Source organism: Anoplophora glabripennis, unplaced genomic scaffold, assembly GCF_000390285.2.
Source record: "Anoplophora glabripennis isolate ALB-LARVAE unplaced genomic scaffold, Agla_2.0 scaffold1053, whole genome shotgun sequence".
NCBI lineage: Eukaryota > Metazoa > Arthropoda > Insecta > Coleoptera > Cerambycidae > Anoplophora > Anoplophora glabripennis.
In genome coordinates, this window is record NW_019417130.1 from 19,859 (window position 1) to 44,575 (window position 24,717).

Sequence of the window (24,717 nt, forward strand, 5' to 3'; positions counted from 1 at the left end):
CAATAAAGAAGCTGACAAGCTAGCCAGGAGCGCATCGGGCCTCAACATTTTTGGACCCGGCCCCTCCAGTGTGCTTCCGTTGTCGGCACTTGTTGGAATTATCAAGGAAGACACCCACAAAGAATTTATGAAACGGTGGGATGAAACAATCAGCTGTCACTTTGCTAAGGAGTTCTTAGTGTATCCTAGCAAAGACACAGCCAAAAAATACATGGCTATGTCTAGGTCAAATCTTCGCCTGGTGACAGGTATTCAAACTGGACACTGTTGGCTAAGGAAACACCTTTACAATATGGGGAAGTGTGAAACACCTCTTTGTAGGGGCTGTGAACAGGAAGACGAGACGGTGTTGCATTTACTATGTGAATGCACTGCCGTCTCGTCAACAAGAGAGTCCATGTTGGGAGAACGCTGGCCTTCAATGGCCTATATTAGGGAGACCCCCCTGAGCAACGTCACCATCTTTTTCACTGTAATAGGCTAGTTGGCGGCTCAGGTGGATTAATCTCTCTAATGGGAGGATGTACAAGGGGCCCAATGGGGCCTAAGTGCTGTAGCTTTGCTACCCTCCCCACAATTCCAGATTCCAGATTCCAGAAGGTCGATCGTTGACATAAAATTGCCTTCCTGTCTTAAGGCGGTTCTGTAATCCTCCATTTTAAAGAACTGTCGATAAATGTGTTTAATTGTTTTAGATTTAGGATGAACCTTTTCTTACCATTTGGTTTGTCTCTAAGAAAAATATTAGAAACAAATTGATTGATGTATGCCTTTCATTTATTAATTGTACCAATCTCTAGTAAATCCCGAATTGATATGTTCATTAACCGAGTTACCTCTGGTGAGAGGATTTGTGTTGGTGGCTTTCTTTGAAGAGGAGTTCTTACAAATGGTATTTTGTATCCCTGTATCCAAGATAAGATTATTTTGTTAGAGGTGACCCCCTGCCACATTGGATAAAAAAATTGTAAACTTCCAGTTTGATGTTTTTTACTTATCTCTACTTGTTTTGGTATTTGCTCTGATTGTAATGCTGAACTCTCGAGGTTTGCCCTTTTTGTGGCCTCACTTCCTTCTGCTGGCGGGTAGGGCCTCTCTTGTTTAACGCTGTGCCAGAATAATTGTAGTAGTGAGATTGTCTCACTCTCCCTCCTTTTACCCTATTATATTTTCTGGCAAAATTCTGATAATTTGCAGCAGATGTAGTAGGTTGGTCAAGCTTCAATTCCTTACTAGCTCTTTCTAAATATTTCATATTTTTTAATTTTTCTCCTAATTCGTCATCGAAAAGGTGTTCTGTGGGGGAAATTTTTTCTGCCATTTCTTTGACAGGTTTACTTAAACTAGGCATTATTAATGCCCGTCTAATGTGTGTAATATCATGCATTAAATATGACAAAATTCTACCTGAATCTGCTAGGTATTCCAAAAGTTTACTCTTTTGTTCCCTGGAAATATTTTCCTTATCCTCCAGAACTTCGTTTAGGCCTTTTGCCAAGGCCGATACACCCGTGCATATTTGAGACTGAATGTCTACATATGCGTTGTCTCGTTTGGACATTGTGACTGATATTGATTGATATGTTCAATTTCGGGGTTTACCTTTGGAGGGTTGAGGGAACTGCAATTGCTAGGTAACGGATAACGCACTGTCAACTTTTCTTTTTCAGATAGTATCAGTCCGTTTTTAATAATGTGGCCCCAACGGCTGCACAAAGCGGGGTGCATCACGAAATCTGATTTTTTGTGTTTTTCTGGGTCGTCGCCCAGTATTTCTAGAAACTCAATCGGTATATCTTCATTATTGTGAAGTTGTAAAATCGGAGANGATAGTATCAGTCCGTTTTTAATAATGTGGCCCCAACGGCTGCACAAAGCGGGGTGCATCACGAAATCTGATTTTTTGTGTTTTTCTGGGTCGTCGCCCAATATTTCTAGAAACTCAATCGGTATATCTTCATTATTGTGAAGTTGTAAAATCGGAGAATTTTCTCCTATCTCCGATGTGTTAGGTACCTACTTGATCTGTCTCGTCGAGTTTTTCATCTAAACCCAACTCAATATTATTTGATGTCATATCGCACGGACTATGATAATCTATTATAGATAAAATGCTTGTCGAGTCGTACGAGGCTCGATCTGCATTATTTTTACGAGACCCCGTATCGCCAGGATGACGATGATTGCTGCATAAAGCCTGCCGTTTCCTATTACTTGTAGGTGCTTGCTCTAATGATCTTGAACGACTTCTGCTATTCCTGTGGTTAGATTCCGAGTCGCTCGGGCTACGATAATCTCTACTTCGTTTGTTGTTTCGCGTGTTATGACTGACGTGAGAGCGAGAGCGTTCTTTACTTTTAGGACGTGACCTACCTCTATGACGGCTTTTGACGTATCGATATTTACTTTCCAATTTTTTAAGTCTTTCTTTGTAATGTTTTTCTCGCAGTTCTTTGAGTCCGACATTACTAAAAAACCTGTAGTAAAACTTAATGTCTGCCCAGTATTAATATGCTTACTAAGTTTGACGTGGTGACGAACCTTATGTCAGGAGCACAAAGTGACGAATGAGAATAGTAGGGCGCAGTAGGCTGATGTAGGTAGGTGGGGAATTTTAATCTTTAAACCTTGTGCACTAGGAGTACGACAGAGACATGCAACGTGGTAAAATAAGGGATATTGAGGATTGGACACCAACACATAATAACCTTATTTTGGTACAGAGCTTTCATAAATGTTTACAAGCGATGTGACCGCTGAGCTTAGTCAACTAATATTGCAAGTTATCGAAAATTCTCTAAATCGTCACCAATATTAACGATTCGTTTATAATGAATAATGACAAACCGTTACGTCTACACTCGAAACAATATACATCTTGATTATGGTGCACAGTTGATGAAACCTTGTTCGAAACAGGTTCTTACCAAATGGGACAAAATCAAGCATTTAGAATCGTTGCGGGATACATGGAGTCTACAACCAATGTGTCAATAGCGGAATGTGCTAAAACGGCTCTTGAATACAGGAGAAAGTGGCTAGCAAGTAATTTGGTACTAAAAATAATTGCAGAATAAGAACATCCAATACCGGAATTATTATTGGAACTGGACAATTATTGTCAATCTAAACTAGGATACTGGAGATGTAGGGAAGAGCCATACATTATAGAAGTGGTATACCAATATGTGTACAATATACATGCCGGGAAAATCCTACCATGCTTTAAGTACGAATATAAATTATCAGATAACATTAATTTCAATTGCAAATATCAATAACGACAGAGCTCAAATAAATAACGAAGAATTCCTAGAAGTCTTTCGCGAACAGTGCGAACACTACACCTCAATTTTCACTAATGGCTCGCTTTTAAAAAAGCAAATATGGGACTAGGAATATACATCCCATGCATAAACTACCAGTACTTCACTCAAACACACATAATTTTGTACAGCAGAAGTTGTAGCGGTTAACGAAACCATTTCCATATGCCCAGAGAAGAACCTGGATAAGTCGGAAAATTTTTAGACTCCAAGTCCGCTCTATAAAAAATTATTAGTATTGAAAATCATAAAGATAGAGATCACATTTCCATGAAAACCACAAGTTTGCTGATAGAAGCAGGAGCAAATCGCTGTGAAATTAAGCTAGCATGGATTCCAGGACACTCCAATATTCATGGAAATTTAGTGGCAGACATTAGAAGGGATTCAAATAATCACGTAGAAGTAGAAATAGTCTACCAATAATTAAGCATCAAATAAAAGTGAAATGGAAAGAAGAATGGAAATCCAGCACATTCTCATGAGGTTCCAGCTACGCGCAGATAACAAATGAGTTTCCAGGCTCTCCGAGGTTCACTTTATTCCCGTACAAATACAGAAGACATCTAACCATAATAATAATTAGAATGAAAATAGGTCACTGTTTAACTAACAAGAATATGGATTTTATCACATCCGTACTGTGAATTTAGCTACGTGACTAATTTTAATTTTACTGGAATGTCTACTGAATAAGAGTTCCGATTTATATCAGGAGTTATACAAAGCAAAATCTCCTCTTGATAAGAAAGTTTAGTCAAACGATTTGAAGTTAATGTTTTTTATTTGTATCTACTGTTAAAGTTTATTAGTATCTACTGTATCAATTTGTAAATTATAACATGTATATTTATTTCAGAAAACCCTAAAACCTTCTAAATCTTTCACTAACCTGGGTGCTTCTCACTAATCCAAGGTAACATTTCGGTGTGTGTAAGGCTCGGTTGTTACCCCCGAGCGAGAAAAGTACATACACAGTCGTTGAAGATATTGAAAATTAATCAAGGGAATGTGAGTACTTAATCTCAGATGCACTTCACGGTAAACAATTATTACATAAGAAGCTGGCTAAATGTCGTCTGGGTGTAGACTAAAAAAAGAAACAGGAAGAAAGAAGGAGAAATTTTATTGCCAACATTAAGGAAATAAAATTACTATTTCAAATAAAATTACTGGTCATGTGGTCGTAGTAATCATTTATGAAGGCTCTAGATAAAATAATATAAACCTCTAGAAGTACTTTACAATAATAGAGAAGATAAATAAGAGCAACCGCAATTGATAATACCACGATTTTTCTATTATGTTGACGGAATTTGGAATTTGGTATCAAATTGAAGAAACAGGATGTTAGATATTTTACTTCAATATGTTTAGAATTATGATTTATATAATAAATGTAATTAAAACCAAAAAAATAGTGTTTTGGCTAGAAAAAGTATTATTACTAAAATAAATATTCTTAAAATAGTATTATATTATATTGCTGTTTATTTGCTTTAGTTATTTGTAAATAAATAAAAGTTAATATATCGGGTGTTCTCTAGTTCTCATTTATTTTAACAACTGGTAGAACTCGTAAATAAAGTCGATTTAATAAAAATCTTTTATATAAAATTTGCCAAATAAAGCAATTCACAATTATTTAAAAAAATTGAAATTTAAAAACTTTATAATACAAACCTGATTTATTGTCATTTTCGACCACTGCGTTGTAAAAACATAAATTAATGGTAAACAAATGGTAACAATTTTGAACAATTTTAGTAGAACAGGATTAATATAACTATATACCTCTCTATATAACTCTCTTCTTCTGCAACTCTGAGTACACCCTTTATAACATTTAAACTTTTAAGTAGGCATATCCCTTTTCCTTGTAAATAATTTTAAAAATATTAAGGTACAGTATCCTTATTCTTATAAATTCAAAAGAGGCAAATATTTCTTGTATAAATAAGTAGATACCTATATTGTCCTGGTACGTGTGTAATATTAATGTGCCTTTTTATTATACTTATCTTTATAAAAGTAAAAGAGGAAGCAATTTAAAGATATAAATTCAGATTGTTTTCATCTATTATAAAATTAATTGTTTATCAAAATAAAGCAAATATTGCCCTGGGCTGGACAACTTAGCAAGGACAAAAACGCAACCCAATTTTTCTTTAGAAGATAACCTCTATTAATCTCAATTTCCTGCTTCAGTCAACATATTTTAATGAGATCTAAACAATTTAGAAGTATTTATACCTTTTTGGTTTTGATCCACACTGATCTGGGATATTTATTATTTTTTCTGGCAAAATAAATTCATTCATTGGCTTGTTACTTTGTGTTAACTAAAGATACATACTGCCAAATGTCACCTAGACATTGACCTATCTGAGTTTGTAGCTTATACAGGGTGATTCAGAACTTATCCCAAGGAAAGAAATAAATAAAAATTTATAACCTATTAACACCTATTTTATATCAGCAAATTCAATTGCCTTTGCCGCTATTGCTATTATTAATTAATAAAATTAATTTGTGATTTTAGTTAATAAAATAATTTCACATACCTACCTGATGTTACAACAACTGTTCAAAATTTTATTCACCGACGTGTAACACATTTGGTCCCGTCTTACCCAGTTTCAACGAACTAACACAAATCTTGCTTTCATAAAATAAACCATATCCATCAACTCCGAATTGCTATACGCTTAAGCCAATTTTGACACTTGAAAAACTAATGTAGGTAAACACAATCGCAACAACGATAATACTAAAATTGGGACTACAATAGCCCAGCGATGTAAAGGTTGAAAATACTATAATTTCAATAATTTTTTTCTCGGAAACTGTAAGGATTTTACAAAAATTTTTTTACGATATTGACTCAATTTTTGTTGACACTTATTCTCAATTTTTTTTAGATAGGTTGTAAATCACCCTATGTAACTAATGCTACATCCATACTGATACATTGGAAAGCATGTCTTCATTTGTCAAGTATTCGCCAGAGCTATAAAAATGGTATCCAATAAAATGTAGGAAACATCTGCTTCAATGACCACATCAGTAGGGTTCATATCTACAGACTTGTAACTTCTCTACATTCGCAAAAAATAATAACTGTACATAAACGGTTGACATGGGAAAAATTCGTAAATATTTTTAGAGACATAATAATGTCACGTGTTTGTTTGGCGAGTGACCACAGTCACGGCTTTAAGAACATTTGATAAATTAAAAAATAAATAATCTGTTTCACTGTCTAACATTCTCTTTATGTAGTGCGCTAATCTACAAATTAAAATGTAAACAATTTAGTTTGTCGACAATAAAGTAGTTAAGTTTTCTTACAAATATGTGTGTATAAGTGAAATTTTATAAGTATATGAGTATTTTTAGACTGAGCATAAAGTTAGTTTAATATCTTCATTAATATACGTACGCAGTAGCGTTAAAACTTTTCATTGATATTATTTTTATGCATGAATAAACTGTTTTATTTCTAATAGACGTGTCTATAAAAACAGTAAAGTTAATATTTTCAAGAATGTACACGTAGTATCTCATTCGACTAGAATGTTTTCACACACTATCTACACATAACAGTTGCAGAAATTTCCAATAAACGCATTGTTACGGTGCTATAATGAAATGCGGTGGAATAAAATAAAGATGCATCAACTATGTAAAAATTATAAATCTGCTGTGCATCGCGCATACATCTGCCCAAGTAAGTATTCTCAAATCTAAGTAAACAATAATACATTATTATATAGATATGGGGGACATGGCATGATGCCATTTGCAAATGTTGTAATAACGTCTTCTCGATGCAATTGCTGTAGGGGGAAGTAATAATTGAACATAGGTATATATTGTAGGTAAGTACTATAAATACTAGAAGCTGAAATAAACAGTGCTCTATACCTCTTTGTTTCCATGTTATGTTAGTGCTTTTAAAAGTATGGATTGGCTAAGGGTAAGTAACATAGTAGTTGTACGCAGTGATGTACGACCAGAAACTTTAACGCTGACTATATTTTTGTGATACCTATCTATTTTATGCTTTAAACATTGATTGCTGCCGTTATTTTATTTAAAAAAATATTATTTAATATTAGGTTTAACATTAGGTTTGTTAGGGACTAGCTGATACGTTTGACCAGTTGTTGCCTTCATATTCGTTGTAAATAACTTAAAAAGATTTTTTTCTTGTAGTTTCAAACAGTCCACAACAGATTGCTAAAATAAATCTGTTATACTATTTTGTAATGTTATTTTATTATTTTGGAAAGGAAAGCTTCAAACCAAAATTAGCCCGTGTTTGGTAGCACATAGATAACTTTTCAGTGACTTCGAAAATTATATCGTATTATAAGAAATAATTAGGTAAAAATTATTTTATGTTCAGTATAAAGTTAAGATTTTAATACAAATATTAAGTTACTATAGCCACGGTATTTGACCACAGTGTATATTGTATTGTATTTTCCAATTTGTACGCCACGGGGTATAACGAATGCATAATTCTATGATAATAATTATATAATAATAATATACAAAAGTTTTTTTATAGTAATACTTATATATTTTACGTGTAACAAAAAATAATAAAGTATTAGCTATAGTTTATTAGAATGATTCTTAGACCTAATAATTTATCTTTATTAAACGCGTTCCACATTAATCAATATTTTGCCTGTGGTGAATATTGTACGATAGATAACTCTTTATGTAAAAAATTTATTTAGTTTTTATCTAAATAATTTATGTAATTGACATTTACTGAAATAGTACCCAAAGTAAGGCCTGATTAATGTTATGACAAATAAAGCACCTAAGGATGTCAAATAAAATACTTATTTTATATGTATAAAAAGTATATTAAAGGATTTCAATAAATTTATTTACAAACAAGTTTATCATACTCGTAATTGCCTATAACTAATTATTCCATTAACGGGACGCTACTACATTATTACAACTAAAACACTACATATGTATTAATAACAAGCCAATGTGTTTTATTGCTCTGTTAAGATTATACTTTGTTACAAACTCAAATATAAAGGATTAATTTTATACAGACTGTAATTAAAGTGCCAAATTTCATAAATTTTCAAAAAAAGTTCGGACACGCTCCGTTTTTAGTACATAATGAAAATGTGTGCTTGCAAAAACAGTAAATAATATTTAATTTCATTATTATTTTATTTAAAGATAATTTAATATTTTGTCACATTTCATACCTAATAATTGTCTATACATTGTCTAATATTTTATTATTTATCTCGAAAAAGGTGTATTCTAACAGCAATAGCAATAATATATTTTTGGGAAGTCATAATCTGTGTATTAATTTAAAATATTTTGGAAAAAAATACCAAACGAAAATTACTATGTCCACCATTAGAAGAAATGTAAATCTGTAAGTAATAAATTTGGGTTATGTTTATATAGTTGTGGACAACCCAATTTACTTATCAAACGAAAACGACTACGAAATGACTGCAGTTGTTTTTTTAAGTCCATTCTTTTCCAAGTTTGGCTGCATGCTTCTAGACATTTTTTAATTTGTGACATAATACGTGCCATAAAGATTGGCCAAGAATTTTAGTTACACCCTAAGTCTTTCAAATATCCTAAAAACAATAAATATATTTACTGTATTTTTTAATAACACCCATTATGTACTACTGAAATAAAATTTTAGTGGTAATGTTGTAATGTACGTACATTCACAAAATGGTAAAGATCAAAGTTTTAGTAAATTTTCTCGCGAACTCAAAGAAATATTTATCAAAATAATTGATTGTTGTATATGTATGCTAAACTTCTATTCTTTTTTAATGGAACACACACCCTGTATTTTTATTCCTCTCATTTTTCCCATTATAATGTAATTATTATGTACCTGCTCTGCTGTAATATTTTGGTATATTTACTGATTTGGATTTATTTATCGTTGCTAAATTTACTAAAGAAATCTCTAATTTCTTTATTAACAACAAATATCCTATTATAAAAAGTGTTTTATGGTGCCTTTATCCTGTTATAGACAAGCAAGTTTTTTTATAATACCATACCGTTACCCACTCTGTTAACAGTATTATTATACATTATTAGATCGTTCCTTATTTAGGGTATTTCAGAATCTTCTATAGAAAAAAAAATGGAGGTCAAATTACAACTTCTTCCGGATCATAACTTTATCTAGGTATTATAAAAAGGCTTATTTAAAAATAGATCATTTTATAGTGTAGCATTTTTTCTTAGAGAAATATTTAAGTATCTGTTTAGTAAATTTAATCACGGAAATAATCGGTACCATGGTAAGCTTGACTGCTCTGTGCAAGGTTGGTACAAAAAATCAAAATATTGTGACATGTCACTGTAGGTATTTATAAAAAAGAGTATGCCGAAAAACGACAAATAAACAAACTAAAAAGAAAACAAAAGTTTGGTTTATATCACTGAAATGCAGCATTCATTGTTTATTCATATATTTCTTTAAGATCGCAAGAAAATTGGCATTTATTATTTTTTCCTAAATAAAAAGGCGATAACAGATAAGGGGGTGTGTGAATGACCCAGTTGAAAATATTTAACAGCAGAACCAAATCAGATTTGAGCAAACTTGCGGTATAAAGGAGTACTTCTAACTACTTACAAGCTTTGTCGAGAATTATTGGTTTATTCGTGGGATCATCAAATTGAACTGTAAATGTATCTCGAAAGCGATCAGGTTTATACAGGGTGATTCACTTTTTATCATTAGGATTGTTTGAAAAACTTAACTGTTTCACATGTAATGAATCCAGAAGAAGCCATTTTTCTTAAAAATCAAGCATTTAATTTAAAAATAATAAGATACCTTTTTGCTGTAGAATAAACCGCAATGTAAAGAAAATATTCATTTTGAAAAATTTCCAGTGACGCGTAGAAATTGTATTAAGTATAGAGGTTAATAGACCCCTTACGGACGCCTATGATTGATCTATGTTCTCAATAATGTGTAAAATTTATAGAGTTTTTTATTCGCACACCTCACACTAAATATAAAACAAATTTCATGGTTTAAGAAAAAATAAATAAAAACAAAAAAAAATGTTTTTTCAAGAGCTTATCTCTAAAAGGAAGCTTTTGGAAGAAAAAGTATATACAGTGCAACCTCTTTAATCCGAACACACGTTAATCCGATCACACGCTAATCCGAACGGCCAAATCTGAACGATAACAAGAAAAGACTAGATCGCTTCGCGCGTACGCGCGTAGTCCGCAGTCAGTTTGTTTACCGATAGAGAAGAATCTGTTGCGTGTCGTGTTTTGTGTAACAATTTTGGAGTTTTTTTGGAAGTAAGAAAAATAAAAAATGTGAAAAGCGTAAAATAATACATATATGTAGGTATATGTAACTACATGTTTATGTTTTACCTTATATAAGTTTTATGTCTTATATGATATATATTTATATTGTTATATTAAAATGTGTATGTACTTCCATAATATACATATGTACAAATCTTTATAGTATGTTCAATAATCCGAACAATTCGATAATACGAACAATGCCTGACAATGTGATGTTCGGATTAAAGAGGTTGCACTGTACTTAAAAATGACATTATGACAAGATCTATCGATGGTTAAAGTCCTAATCATAAAAAGTGAGTCAGCCTGTATATAAGATATATAGTGCGCTCCATTGCGAAAGACTTGGGTATCACGTGTCAAAAAATATTTTATGTATTACCAACAACTAACTCTACTAAGTAATGCAATAATTCAAAATTCTCAAAAGAACAAAAAGAAAAATTTAAGTCCTTCAATCAGTTGATTAATTTGCAAAAAGAAAAACATTAAAAAAATATTCTTTATTAAGTAATCTAGATCGAAATGTATCTCCTAACAAAATTTCATCAATTTAAAATTGTATTCTTCTTAGATAACTAAAATAAATAAATAAAAATTAAGAATTGTTGAGGAGTTACTGAAGCTAAAGAATCACTTCTTAAATTCTAACAAAACTTGGAATTTGGAGTCTTTTAGAAAAATGCAATATTTGCCAGTTTAAAATTTATACATGTTCCAGTTAATTTAAAAGGCTAAAATATTGATGGATGGATGGCTGGATATTTTTACAAATTATTAGGCAAAAAAATATATTAACTATTAGACGTGGATAAATGATGTGTAAAATAATTGCATTTTACTTGAAAATGGAAGGGTCTTAGAACAAAAATTAAATAAGATGTAGAGTACAAAAAAAATCTAGCTATAGAAACTTGACTACAGACTACACCTCTGAATGGGTCCAAAATTTGAAAGACATGTAGCTATTAGAAGACAATTGAGTGTTGCATTTCGGAAATATGAACGAAATGTTTGTTTTCTTAAAAGGAATACCGTGTATATTTATTGTTTTTAGATTTCTTTCTTTTTCCTGTACAATATTTTGATTCATATAGTGATTCTGAACATCTGAACATAGTTAAGATTGCCATGGGAGAACTTCTGATCAGTTTTGAGTCAAACAATTCATTTCATGAATATTCAACCAGGAATAAAAACCAAATCAGGCACAACTTTCTGCGATTGAACAGAGCTAGAAATGGGACAAATCATTGCATTAGATTTTATAACAAATTACCAGTCAATGTCAAAAATCTATGCCCAATTCATTATAAAGGTGTCTTGAAAAACTTTCTTAAATTGAATGCATTTTATACACTTGATGAATTTTTAAATCATAATTTTGCTAATCTAATTTTAAATTGTAAGTCGAATTGTAATATTTTGTATTTTATAGTTGTCTGTACTTTATGAGTGTTTTTATAATATGATGTGCTTCTCTTTGAATTGTATTTTAATTGTATGCTTTGGCCATGTTTTTCTTTGACGTGTGTAAACATTTTTCTTATGTAATAACAGCAATAATTGCTTACTTACTGACTTACTTACTTACTTACATGGAACCATTGCATGTTTTCCTCAGTTAAATTAAACAAATGTTTAAATTCTCTATTAAGAAAAAATATCTTATTATAAAAAGAGTTTTACAATACATCCAACCTATTATATTACAATTTTTTTTTATAATGCCTTGTTATTCACATCACTTATAGTACTAACTTTGTTCAATATTTTCTCTCTTATAAGATATTAGATTGTTCGTTGTCTATTTAATTTTTCTGGATCCTCCATAGTAAGAACTGCATGGAGGTCAAATTAGGACTTTTTGCGGTTCATAAGATAGCTGATTTAAAATAATTCCTTGTCTAAAATACTTTTTAGAGTATAGCATTTCATTTTCTTAATAAAAATTTAAAGATCTGTTCAGTAGTTAAAAACGGAAAAGCATAAATAAACACTGGTTCTTAGGCAACCTTGATTTTATCATGAGGGTCAGTAAATACACCAAAATATTGTGAAAACTATCATAGTAAATATATGATCACTTTAATTAGAAAAAGGAGAGGGTTCCAGAAAGCGGCAAATATACGGAGTATTCAATTAAAGAAAGCTGAAGCTTTGTATATATCCGAAATGCAGCGTTTAATTGGTTTTTGTATATTACATTTAGATTACAAGAAAATTTCCTAAAACTGTAGAATTTACTATATTTGAAAAGCTAAATAAGTCAAAAAAGGTAGAATGTTATGTGAATATCCCTGTATATTATCTGAGGTTACTTATTGGTGACACAATCTTCATTTTTTTCTTTATTTTTGGGTACTTTGCCACCTGTGCAAAAAATGTTTAAAAATCAATTAAATAAACCCTTCCGCCAAAAGAGTCAGTAAAGGGTTATTTTTATGAAAATAGTTTTTCCTAACTAAAAATCTCACACTGAGAAAAGTAGAGACTACAAAATAGATATCCATGCATATACATATAATCAGTAAGTTGACTTTTCGAAAATCAATATGTTTTCGTCTTGTGAAACTGATAATGATTTTAAATTATTTATGATAGTTTTTTTTAAGTTGTTATCAGTTCAGAAGACGAATCGATTGATTGTCGAAAGATCGACTTATTAAAGTGTATTTGTTTTTTCATTGCGAGATTTTTGATTAAGTAAAACTTTTTTCGTAAAATTAACTATTGACTAATCCTTTTTCCGAAAGGGTTTATTTCATTAATTTTAAATTTTTTTTCTCACATAATATAAAACTATGCAACAATTAAGTAACTTCAAGTAAAACTATTAATAGTATTATAAGTATTTAGATAAAAAATATTTTTATAGGTCAGTATATTTTGCATTGGAATTTATCTTTCTTATGGTGCATCTCAAGGAAATACACCAGAGCCAATAAAAATCATTAGTCAAACCAATGAGATTTCCCCAGATGGTGGTTATGAATGGAGGTAAGTTGTGGTGTTTCTTATTTTGCAGTAAATTAAAGCACATTATAAATTTAACTGGTTCAATTTCTAAGGGTTCAAAACCAGTCTCTTACTCCTATTGACCATTCTGTGCTAAAGAGAAATACAATCACAAAGAAAAAGTGCTTATAAAATATAGAGGGGTGTATTAATATGGAAATTTACAAATAAAATAAATAACTATATCATTCGCAAATTTGGCGAAATGAAGATAATGATATAGGTATGATATGCAAGACATAACAGCAACATTTTTAAACAACGGAAATTTCAACACATCTGGAGATACTGGTGGCCAAAATAAGTCGATTGAGCCAAATATGCCTTATGCAAAGGTTTCAAAGATACAGGGCGTTCAATGTTTGAATTTTATTTTGATTTTCTTAATAATTTCGAAGACAATTGTCGGAGTATGAACAAAAAATTAGCACTATATACATTATATTTTTTGATATGACAAATAAGAATTTTTAACTAATTTTGGTGTTGCTACTATGGGGTGTCAGTTATGCACACCTCCGATAAATAGCGGATTTTTTTTTGTTTTAGAATTACAGATATTGTATTGAAAATATGAAAAACAGCCATTCGTTTCATAAAAAAGTTATTCTTGTTCATTTCAACATCTTCCTTCATTATCGAAATATTTATATATACAAATATTTCGTTTTTAATTTAATTCTTAAATTAAACTAATGCAACTTGACAACTAGTGCACGAACCAAGTTATTTTCTAAAAAAAATCAAGTTAAAAGTAAAGTAAAAATTGGTCATTGGTCTATTCTCATCCAATTAGAAGAAACGTAATAGTGCATAGGTGTCGATCACTAAACCATTATAAGACACGTTTTACACGTTAAAAACGAAAACATATAATAATTATAAAAACGTATAATTCTGTTAATATAGCTGTTATATCAGATTCGGATATAATTCTTTATACAACATATCTTCCATTCTATACAAATGAAATAAAGCGTATAACACGTAATAATATATAGGTAAGTAATTCATTATAACCTTTATTTCATATATGCACAAGGTATACTAAGCACTGTCCGGCGCTTATTGAATAATAAGTATGAAGATAAGTGGTTTCTTTAAATGCCCTATATACATTATTCTAGAGAAATAGTTTATTAAGCCCATTTTATCAGTGTAATCAAGAAAGTTAGTCAAGAAAATACTGTCAAACGATTATCCTACACTTTTATACATTCATACAATTAATATTGTACTTAACGAAAAACTTGTTGTTTGTATTTTCCTGATAAATTATCGCTATTGCACTCATACTTTAAATATAATTTGAATATAAATATAAAAATTATGCAAAAACCACTGTATGAGTATACTGTATAATTACTAAAATGCCAATAGCCAAACTACTACTTTAGCATTACGGCTAAAAATTCTTTAAAAATTGCTGTTTCGTAATTATACATTTAACCTTGATTTTTAATATATTATTCAAATTTGTCTATAAGAATGTGGTCGTAATTAATATAGAAAAAAAATATTATTCTCCAATATTTTTTCCAGAATTGTATAATATAAATAAGTTTAATTATAAATAAATGCCACATAAATATAGACATCAATTATTCGTTATCTCGACAATAATTATGTGTAAATATCAGTATTTCTGAATACATGGACAATTTTATTTGCCCTTTAAACAATTTGCATTCTAAGCAAGGAGAAAGTCTAGTACATCCTCGTATGATACTTATCATCAATTGTTAACATATATTTTTTAACTTCGAGTATTGTCATACACCTTCGCATGCACAATTTTAAATACATTACACTATAACCTTTGATTAAACTTAGATATCTCAATTTATTGTGGTTGTGAAGTGAGTTTATATTATACATATTTAGAATGCGCAAAAAGTTTGTCAGTTTCTTGCTTAGATAAGTAAATAATTAGAAGAAGATTTTATTTATTAATTGCAATCTTTAAAAGAATGAATAATATTACATTTTACGGTCATTAAAAAAAATAATTTTTAATTAAAAACCTGTTTTCTATCAAAATTACTTCTTGCGTGAGTTTTGGGACGCCCTTTAATATTTATATAGAATATCATTTCTATGAATTTTCAAACTTAGAAATGAAGTCTATTTACCTATATGAATATATGAACTCGCAAATTATAATTATTTCTAATGCTTATTGCAAATTATTTGTATTTGTTTATACTATTAGAACATATTATTTATTTTTGTGTGATGTCAGAATCGCTCTGTTTGTAAATCTACTACGTATTAGGCAGACGGCAAAATGGAAATCACTTATGTATTATATAATCATCATAACTTCTCTCTTTTCTAAACTTTTATTAGATAAATTTTCCTGTATTAATTCCCATTTAAAAGTTATAAGCAATATCGTCCTAAAGAGTCTCAAAAGAAATACCACCTAAAAATCGCATTAGCGTTGGAAGGGTCAACTAGTCGTTGGAAAATAATTGAATGTTCATTGTTTAAAGTGCATAAATGTCATTAAGAAAAAATAAAAGGATTAAACTCGATAATTCTTTAATGCAGTTAAACAAAAGGTGATGACAACAATAACTAACTTAAAAAATGAGGCAAACGCTTTCATGAGGCAAACATTCATATTACAATCTATTCTGTATATGACCTCCTCTTATTCCAAGATACATATCCAGTCTTCGTCTGACATCTTTGCGGGTTACGTTTATTAACATTTCGCCGTTTAACTCATTAAAAGCGTTAGTGATTTTTTCTTTCAAATGATTAATATCTCGCGAAGGTGTTTAAAAAATCGAGGGGTGTTAGATCTGGTGACTTTCCGGGCCACTGAATGGGTCCATTAAGCCCAATCAATTTTTCTGGGAAAAATCTAAATATTGCTCCACAATCCTGGCCTTGTGTCAATTATTTTATTTTTCCGAACAGAAAATGGATCTTCATTTCGTCGCAATGTCGTCTCCAATCTTGTAAAGGTTCTATGATCAGGAATGAGGCGATCTGGATACCTTTCTCGATATAACTCTAGAGCTCTTCTTGAATTTTTTATGTGACTCGCCGTAAATTAGCAACATATCAACTTTTTCTGAATGAGAAAACATTTTGTAAGCACGAAAGTTATACGTTCGTATTGAGTAATGACAAGTATTTTGTGACATTTGTGCACTTTAAACAACGAACATTCATTTATTTTCCAACGACTACTTGATCCTTTCACCGCTAATCTGATTTTTAGGTGAAAATTTCTCTAATAAAAGTTTATTTGAAAAAAGTGAGCTTTTTAACAGGAAAAATATTTGGGTATGTTTCTGGAAAAAATATAATTGATAAGTAATAGATAAATTAATAGTCGTTTCTGTCAAATCCCAAAGATAATACTTTCGATTGAAAGTAGCACTTATCTCATCCCATTTAACGCCACGTGTCCCTAATTTTATTTAAATTTTTTGTATCCTCACAGTAGGCTCATACTATGGAGTTTGAGATACCCTGTACAATTGTTCCCCTTCCCAAGCGAATTTTGAATCGTCCAAATATCTTTTTTTTCACCGAGATATAATAATTATTTGTAGTTACCGTCTCACCAAATGGACTCAGATGGAACGTCCTTGTCAATGGCTACACAGTTATACATAGTAACCTGCGACGTTATAACCGCCGACCTTTAACCCCAATTTCCTTAAACTTCGAACCTCGTAACTTTAAAGAAATTGGTCTGTAAAGGCCGGAGATTATAGCGTCGCAAGTTACAAAGCTCGAGGGTTCAGGAAAATGAGGTTTAAGGTTATATCGTCGCAGGTTACTATAACTGTCTAGCCATTGTCATGGACGTTCCATCTGAGTTCATAATTTGGTGCAATGGTAACTACAAATAATTATTATATTTGGACGATTCAAAATTCGCTTGAGAAGGGGAAGGATTGTACTTTAAGATGCTATTCTTAACTTTGCAAAAAAAAATTACCCAACGATATTATATAACCAAATATGTGTAAAAATGGAGTTATTTATCATACGATTTCCTGAACACGAAAATAAAGAATTATTCAAAATCTATCGACTACTACTATTCATATTGCAACGTTCAGTTAACAACAATAAATAAAACTTAAAAATTAAAAGCAAACGTAAATTTCTCTTAAAAAACAATTCTATTATTAGCTCTCCTGTTTTTACTCCATGAACAATAAAATTTCGTTAGAACGCTATTTTTGAGATTTTGTAAAAATATATTCGCATTCGCTCTTACATGAACCATGATTTGAACTTTAATTCAAGAAAATAATTTGACTAACGCATTATTTGTATTATTTCCATTCGTCCTAACATAGACATGCAGCATACGACATTGGTATTTGCCGTATTTGAATTTGTTGTTGTTAATAATCTTTTTTAGGAGAACCTTGTTTAAAATGGTTCAAAAACAATATCTTAAATTGACATAGTATCGCATATTACCTACTAGGATTATGTCTGATGAGAATTGTCAATACAGGGTGTTTTCTAAGTACGGTCCGTAACTTCAGGACACAATTTCTTATGGTATTCTTATGGTATCAAACTAGAACATAAAATGAGTAATAATTTGCATATTCTTACTAATAATCATTTTTGTTTAAGTTTTGAAGCGGCAAATGGAATAAAAGCTCAAGAAACCGGAACATTAAAGAAAACTAATGATCCAGAAAATCCTGAAGCTATAGTTGCTCAAGGTTCGTATTCGTATACGGATTTAGAAGGAAATCAAATATCTTTAACCTACACGGCTGACGATGAAGGAGGCTTCCAACCTCAAGGAGCGCATCTGCCAACGCCACCTCCTATACCTCCAAATATCCAAAAGGCGTTAGATTGGATTGCATCTCAACCATCGACAACAGAAAGAGCCGGTAGAAGAAAATAATAGTACAATAGTTTTCAAGACAACAACTTAAACTTTTTGCTGAAATAATTTCCTGCGATCTAAATTTAAACTGTGATACAAAGTTTGCAACTGTTGCAATTTGCAGCAATAAGGTACACGATAAAAACGGCAACTGATTTATCTTAATGACTTGGTCTCGATTTATTTATGTTATAAATATTGTAATATATTATGTAAAAATAAATACTTTACAATCTGCAAGTTGAAAATTGTATTTTATTTATAAGAAGTTACAGTATTTAACATTTTTTTCAAATCAAATCTGTCTAAATATTAAAAACATTTTACAAGCCACTTAAATACTACACTGCTAAATATGTTAAAGCATAAAAATAAATAAAAAACAGTCCACATGCGGCAAATTATAAAATGGGTTCCCAGTAACATATTATATGTTTGTTCTTAACTTTTTCACTACTTTCGTACGTATTACATATAGTCCAGTTGGTAGAGGTTCAGCCTGTGTCAAACCTTGATAACCCGGAAATAACTACACAGGCCTATGATGAGTACAATAACAGGCTAATTTGCTGACAAAGTATTTTATCAGGAAAAAAGTTATTAACAACTTAATCGTGAAAAATTTTGTTTTTAGTAGTTTTCTTTAAATAACTCAGCCGGATGACTTTGTACGAAAAAATGCTTAGGACATAATTTTGTTCGTAATAAAAATAGCTACAAAATGGCGGTGGTCCGATTACGAAATTTGCAATAACAAAGCCGTGAGATAGAAAAAACTGTATAAAACGTCAATTTTTTAAAGTTGCTGTAAAATGTCAATTATAAACAAAAAGTAATAAAACTTTCGAAAACTATAGTTCAATATATATTATACAATAATGACGCTAAAGCCGAAAATCAGAAGAGCAAAACTTTTTGTTCTATAACGTGTTATACATTCATCGGCATCTGAAACTCGAAACTTTGCCAAATTTGTTCGAAGCTTTGCTGACACTTGAAATTCGGTACACACATAGTGTAAATATGCAGAAACCAAAAGCAATTTGCAAAATTCAAGTATCTTCATTTTTGCAGTTTTGGTAAGGTTTTATACGTCACCCTAGTTTTATACGTCACCGTTTTTTTAATTTTTGGACGTATATTTATGTATATTTATAAAATATTCCATTACGGTAGATTAGCCAGCATAATTACCTACAATTTAAAAAAATATATATTTTCATCGTTTAGATCCTAAGCTACTTAACATTTTGCGCCTGTTAGCCGTAGTCGTACATTATTCAACATATTAACATAAAACAAAATCGTACGTGTGGGGTAAACCTTTAACTTTAAGTAAACAATTGTTTAAATTTACTGTTGCATATTTCTAATAGTATACAAGCGCCGAAGAGCGGAGCTCGCGCTCGAAAATGAAAAGTTAAAGGTTTACCCCACACGTACGATTTTGTTTTATGTTAATATGTTGAATAATGTACGACTACGGCTAACAGGCGCAAAATGTTAAGTAGCTTAGGATCTAAACGATGAAAATATATATTTTTTTAAATTGTAGGTAATTATGCTGGCTAATCTACCGTAATGGAATATTTTATAAATATACATAAATATACGTCCAAAAATTAAAAAAACGGTGACGTATAAAACTAGGGTGACGTATAAAACCTTACCAAAACTGCAAAAATGAAGATACTTGAATTTTGCAAATTGCTTTTGGTTTCTGCATATTTACACTATGTGTGTACCAAATTTCAAGTGTCAGCAAAGCTTCGAACAAATTTGGCAAAGTTTCGAGTTTCAGATGCCGATGAATGTATAACACCTTATAGAACAAAAAGTTTTGCTCTCCTGATTTTCGGCTTTAGCGTCATTATTGTATATATATTGAACTATAGTTTTCGAAAGTTTTATCACTTTTTGTTTATAATTGACATTTTTACAGCAACTTTAAAAAATTACGTTTTATACAGTTTTTTCTATCTCACGGCTTTGTTATTGCAAATTTCGTAATCGGACCACCGCCATTTTGTAGCTATTTTTATTACGAACAAAATCATGTCCTAAGCATTTTTTCGTACAGTCATCCCGCTGAGTTATTTAAAGAAAACTACTAAAAATATGGTAAAATATTTTGTCAGCAAATTAGCCTGTTATTGTACTCATCATTTAAAGTATTCCTGTGCAGTTATTACCGAGTTATCAAGAAAATGTCACCAACAGTAACTTTTCGACCTCTGCCGACTGGACTACTAGGCCAGGAAAAAGAGCTGGAAAAAGACCATCTCTAAATATTATGTACAATAACATATTAGTTTCCACAGTCATAAAAATGGAGGGAAGATTGTTTACAGGCTGGTTAATTGTATTATTTTTACGTAAATTCACGTTTTTCGTTTATAACTTTTTTCCGTTCATTTCCACGAGAAAACAGTAAAGTACTTTTTTTCGTCTTCAAAAGACTTACAAAACTAGATTAGATCAAAAGTTATAAACAGAAGAAGTTTATTTATGACTTTTGAATTAAACATTTATAAACTACGTTATTATTACCAGAACGTTTTGGCATCGCATCCTCTCATTCCTTATCACTGTCTAATAACTCACACGAAATCTGGAATTATTGGTCTGGACGATCTCGAACATCTTCCACAATCGCACTGATTTTTTTCATGGTAGATTTCATAGATAATCAAGAATCGTTGAAAAACAACGGAGTTACAGACTGTCAAAGTTGACGGCCTATTGTTAAACTAATTAGGTTGGTAACGGCAAAAAAATACTGTCATAACCGCAACCCGAGTACTTTCCCAGATAAAAATATTTTATTTGTGGAAGTATGTGCCGTGGCGCAGCGGAAGGGTGGGAGAAGCGAACGACAGCGAGTCCGAAGAAAATGACGATAATATTCAAGAGTCCTGCCAAAAAAAAAAACAAATTCGCTTGAAAATAGTATATGACATTTGTAACTCCGTTGTTTTTCAACGAATCTTGACGATTTTTTTTAACTCAAAGCTCTTTTCATAAGCTTTCCGAATATGTAACATAAATCTAAGAAAGATGACGCACATTTTTTAAAATAATTATAAAAGATATGAGAAATTGAAAATAAAGAGCAAAACTTCAGATTGCGTTAAAAGAGCTTAATAAGTTATAATATATGACTTCAAATATGACAAAATGTCGGAGATTTTGGTAAAAACTAACATTTTTTTTCTTATGACTGCGTCATCTCACCTTAGATATCGAGGAGAGATAACGCAGTATGTTAAACGAGCGTACATTTTTATTTTTTTCATAAATTTGTATTAAAACTTCATATAATTTACTTTTGGTTTATTTTGAAATTTATTAATAATAATAAATATAAATACTCATTATTGTAGTTAGACAAAAAAGCATATACTCTAAACGGAAACGTAATTGTTTTCGTATTGTTCTTTATTTCTGCTTAAAAAAAATCTAGCCATGCATGCATAGTCTGCTTTGCAGGATTTTCAGTTGAAATTGTATGGTAATTCTAGTTTTTCTGCCAACTCAAAAGCCATAAAGCGCATAACGGATCTCGTAGGTACAAATTCATGTGTTTTCAACTTTTGCTTGACTAATTTATCCTATTGTGGGCTCCTAGTGTACTTGAAGATCCAAACGGTTTAGTTTGAGGTCTTCACATTTCCTTCGGCGTCGCAAAGTGCATTCGGGGCTACCGAATTCGCGACCTGCCTCAGGAATACCCATCTCATCTCATCGATAGCACTGATTGCTTTAGACAACTGTTCTATTGTCCCTTCTCCTCTTCTAACATTTCCTTTTCTTTTATATTTCGTCGGTATGCTATAAACGATAAATTAATAACATTTCTGACAAAATAAAATTTTAAACAATGTATCTATCATAAATAGATAAATTAATAAAATTTCTGACAAAATAAAATTTTAAACGATATATCTATCATTGTTGGCGCAACTCTCCTTACGCATATACGTGCGTCAACTCACCTAACAGTATAAGGTGAGTTGACGCAGCAACTTTTAACTAAATTCATTAGAGGAAATGTGTGAAATTGAGGTTAGAACTACTTAATTACTCATTGTCTACAACAGAATCCTTGAAAACTTAATAAAAATATAACTTAACGTACCTATATATTTTCTGACTCTAAACGATATAAAAATATTTAATGTAACCTCAATAAATTTAACAAAATACCGTCACTAACACTATTCAAATATAACTGTATTTGATACGTATATATGTGACGACATAATAAGAATTATCGGTGTTGCCAAATATACGCTATGAGCAATGATTGTGCCAGAACGAGCAGTGCGTCATTTCATCTGATGCGTCATCTCTCCTAGATTTACCCTATATAACTACATTACGCGCGTGCGTCTTATATTTCATTTTGCAACTAAGGCTAAAAAATAAAAAAATAATCCAAGTTGCAAATTTGAAATTTAAAAAAAAATAATAATAGATTTCTATGTATTATTATGAAATCTATCATGAAAAAAATCAGTGCGATTGTAGAAGATGCTCGAGATCGTCCAGACTAATAATTAGTTAATTTGTTTATAAGGCCATAACTTGTAAACTATTCAACTTACCGATTCCAAATTTCGTGTGAGTTAGTAGACAGTGATAAGGAATGAGACTATGCGATGCCAAAACGTTCTGGTAATAATAGCGCAGTTTATAAATGTTTAATTAAAAAGTCATAAATATACTTCTTCTGTTTATAACTTTTGATCTAATCAATATTTTTTTACGTTCGAGGGCTAGTTTTGTAGGTCTTTTGAAGACGAAAAAAAGTACTTTACTGTCTTCTCGTGGAAATGAACGGAAAAAAGTTATAAGCGAAAAACGTGAATTTATGTAAAAATTATAAAATTAACCAGCCTGTAAACAATCTTCCCCCCATTTTTATGACTGTAAGAAATAATATGTTATTGTACACAATATTTAGTATCTACAGTGATAAATTCAGCTTGCCGAAACAAAAAGTCGCGTCCAACTCTATATTTTCCTGGCCTACACCTTCTCCTTTTTATTATGTAGGTACCTATAGTACGATCATATTCGATGCAAAGCAATAAATCATTGCCTGTTAAGGGAACCAATGAAGTACGCCTTTAAGGGTTTTACAAATTGAATATTTTCTTTATACATTATGAAGGGACGAGGGGATCAGTTCATGTCTGGCACCCTTGTTGCTACAAAAATTCCTTTATTCTCATAAACTGTGATTTTAAATGTAATTTATTATAAATCCAATTTGTTTCCTAAATTCCACATATGTACTACACAGTGATGTAAAATGACCGTCATTTAAACGTCATGACGCAGTCGACCGCGTCATGATAGGTTTTGTTTCTTAAATATTTAAATTATTATTATTATTTTTTATTACAATAAAATAAAATCACTTTATAGATACTTTTGATGATTTTATTAATGTTAATATTAAATTAATATGTATTAAATATTCATTGTCAATGCGGTAAGAAGTAGGTTTATGTTCCACCTGGTGACGTGGTGTCCTTAAAACTTAACCAATGGTAACAATTTTTTGTTTTATTACTTTATACTTGTCATCTATAGCCAAAGAACATGTGTTTTTTGTGTTGCTTGTTTTGTAGTAAAAACTTTTTTGATATTAATATAGTTTTGTTGATGAATTTATTAAGGCAATATTGAGATTCAGTAATTTATATTTTAGAAAAATGACATTAAATTACATTTAAGTACTATTATTTTTCCTAACCGAAACTATTTATGACGTGTAATGACTGTCATGACCTGGTCACGAGTTTAAATGACGGTCATTTTACATCACTGGTACTACATTTTACCTCTGTACGCGCCACTGTTGTTTACTTGTTTTTTTGGAAGCGCTCTCTAATTGACGGCAAAGCTCGCCAGGTTAGTATTTGACGTATAACCGACCAGTTCGTACACTCGATGCACCTGGGCGACTACAGCTACTACCAGAACACAGTGCGTATGCGGCGGTATTTTAGATTTTACATTGAATTTCATTTTAAATTTGAAATGATTTATCTTACGCCTCCTAAAAATGGTGACACGATTTTTCTTTGATAAAAGGCCGACAATTTT

At 30.9% G+C, this 24,717-nt stretch overlaps 1 protein-coding gene across 1 annotated transcript; it reads left to right on the plus strand.

The window, feature by feature from the left end:
* Positions 1–7,203: 7,203 nt before the first annotated feature.
* Positions 7,204–18,848, plus strand: LOC108913947 (endocuticle structural glycoprotein SgAbd-4-like). Its single transcript, XM_018719605.1, has 3 exons — positions 7,204–7,305; positions 13,576–13,697; positions 18,336–18,848. Exons 1-3 carry the CDS (start codon positions 7,291–7,293, stop codon positions 18,616–18,618), a joined length of 420 nt encoding a protein of 139 aa, XP_018575121.1. The 5' UTR covers positions 7,204–7,290; the 3' UTR covers positions 18,619–18,848.
* The last annotated feature ends 5,869 nt before the right edge of the window (positions 18,849–24,717 follow it).

What these genes read in the sequence shown, in the direction of transcription:
- LOC108913947 (XM_018719605.1), top strand. An exon ending in GATGGTGGTTATGAATGGAG is followed by an intron (nt 13,698 to 18,335) that starts GTAAGTTGTGGT and finishes TTTTTGTTTAAG; the next exon opens with TTTTGAAGCGGCAAATGGAA.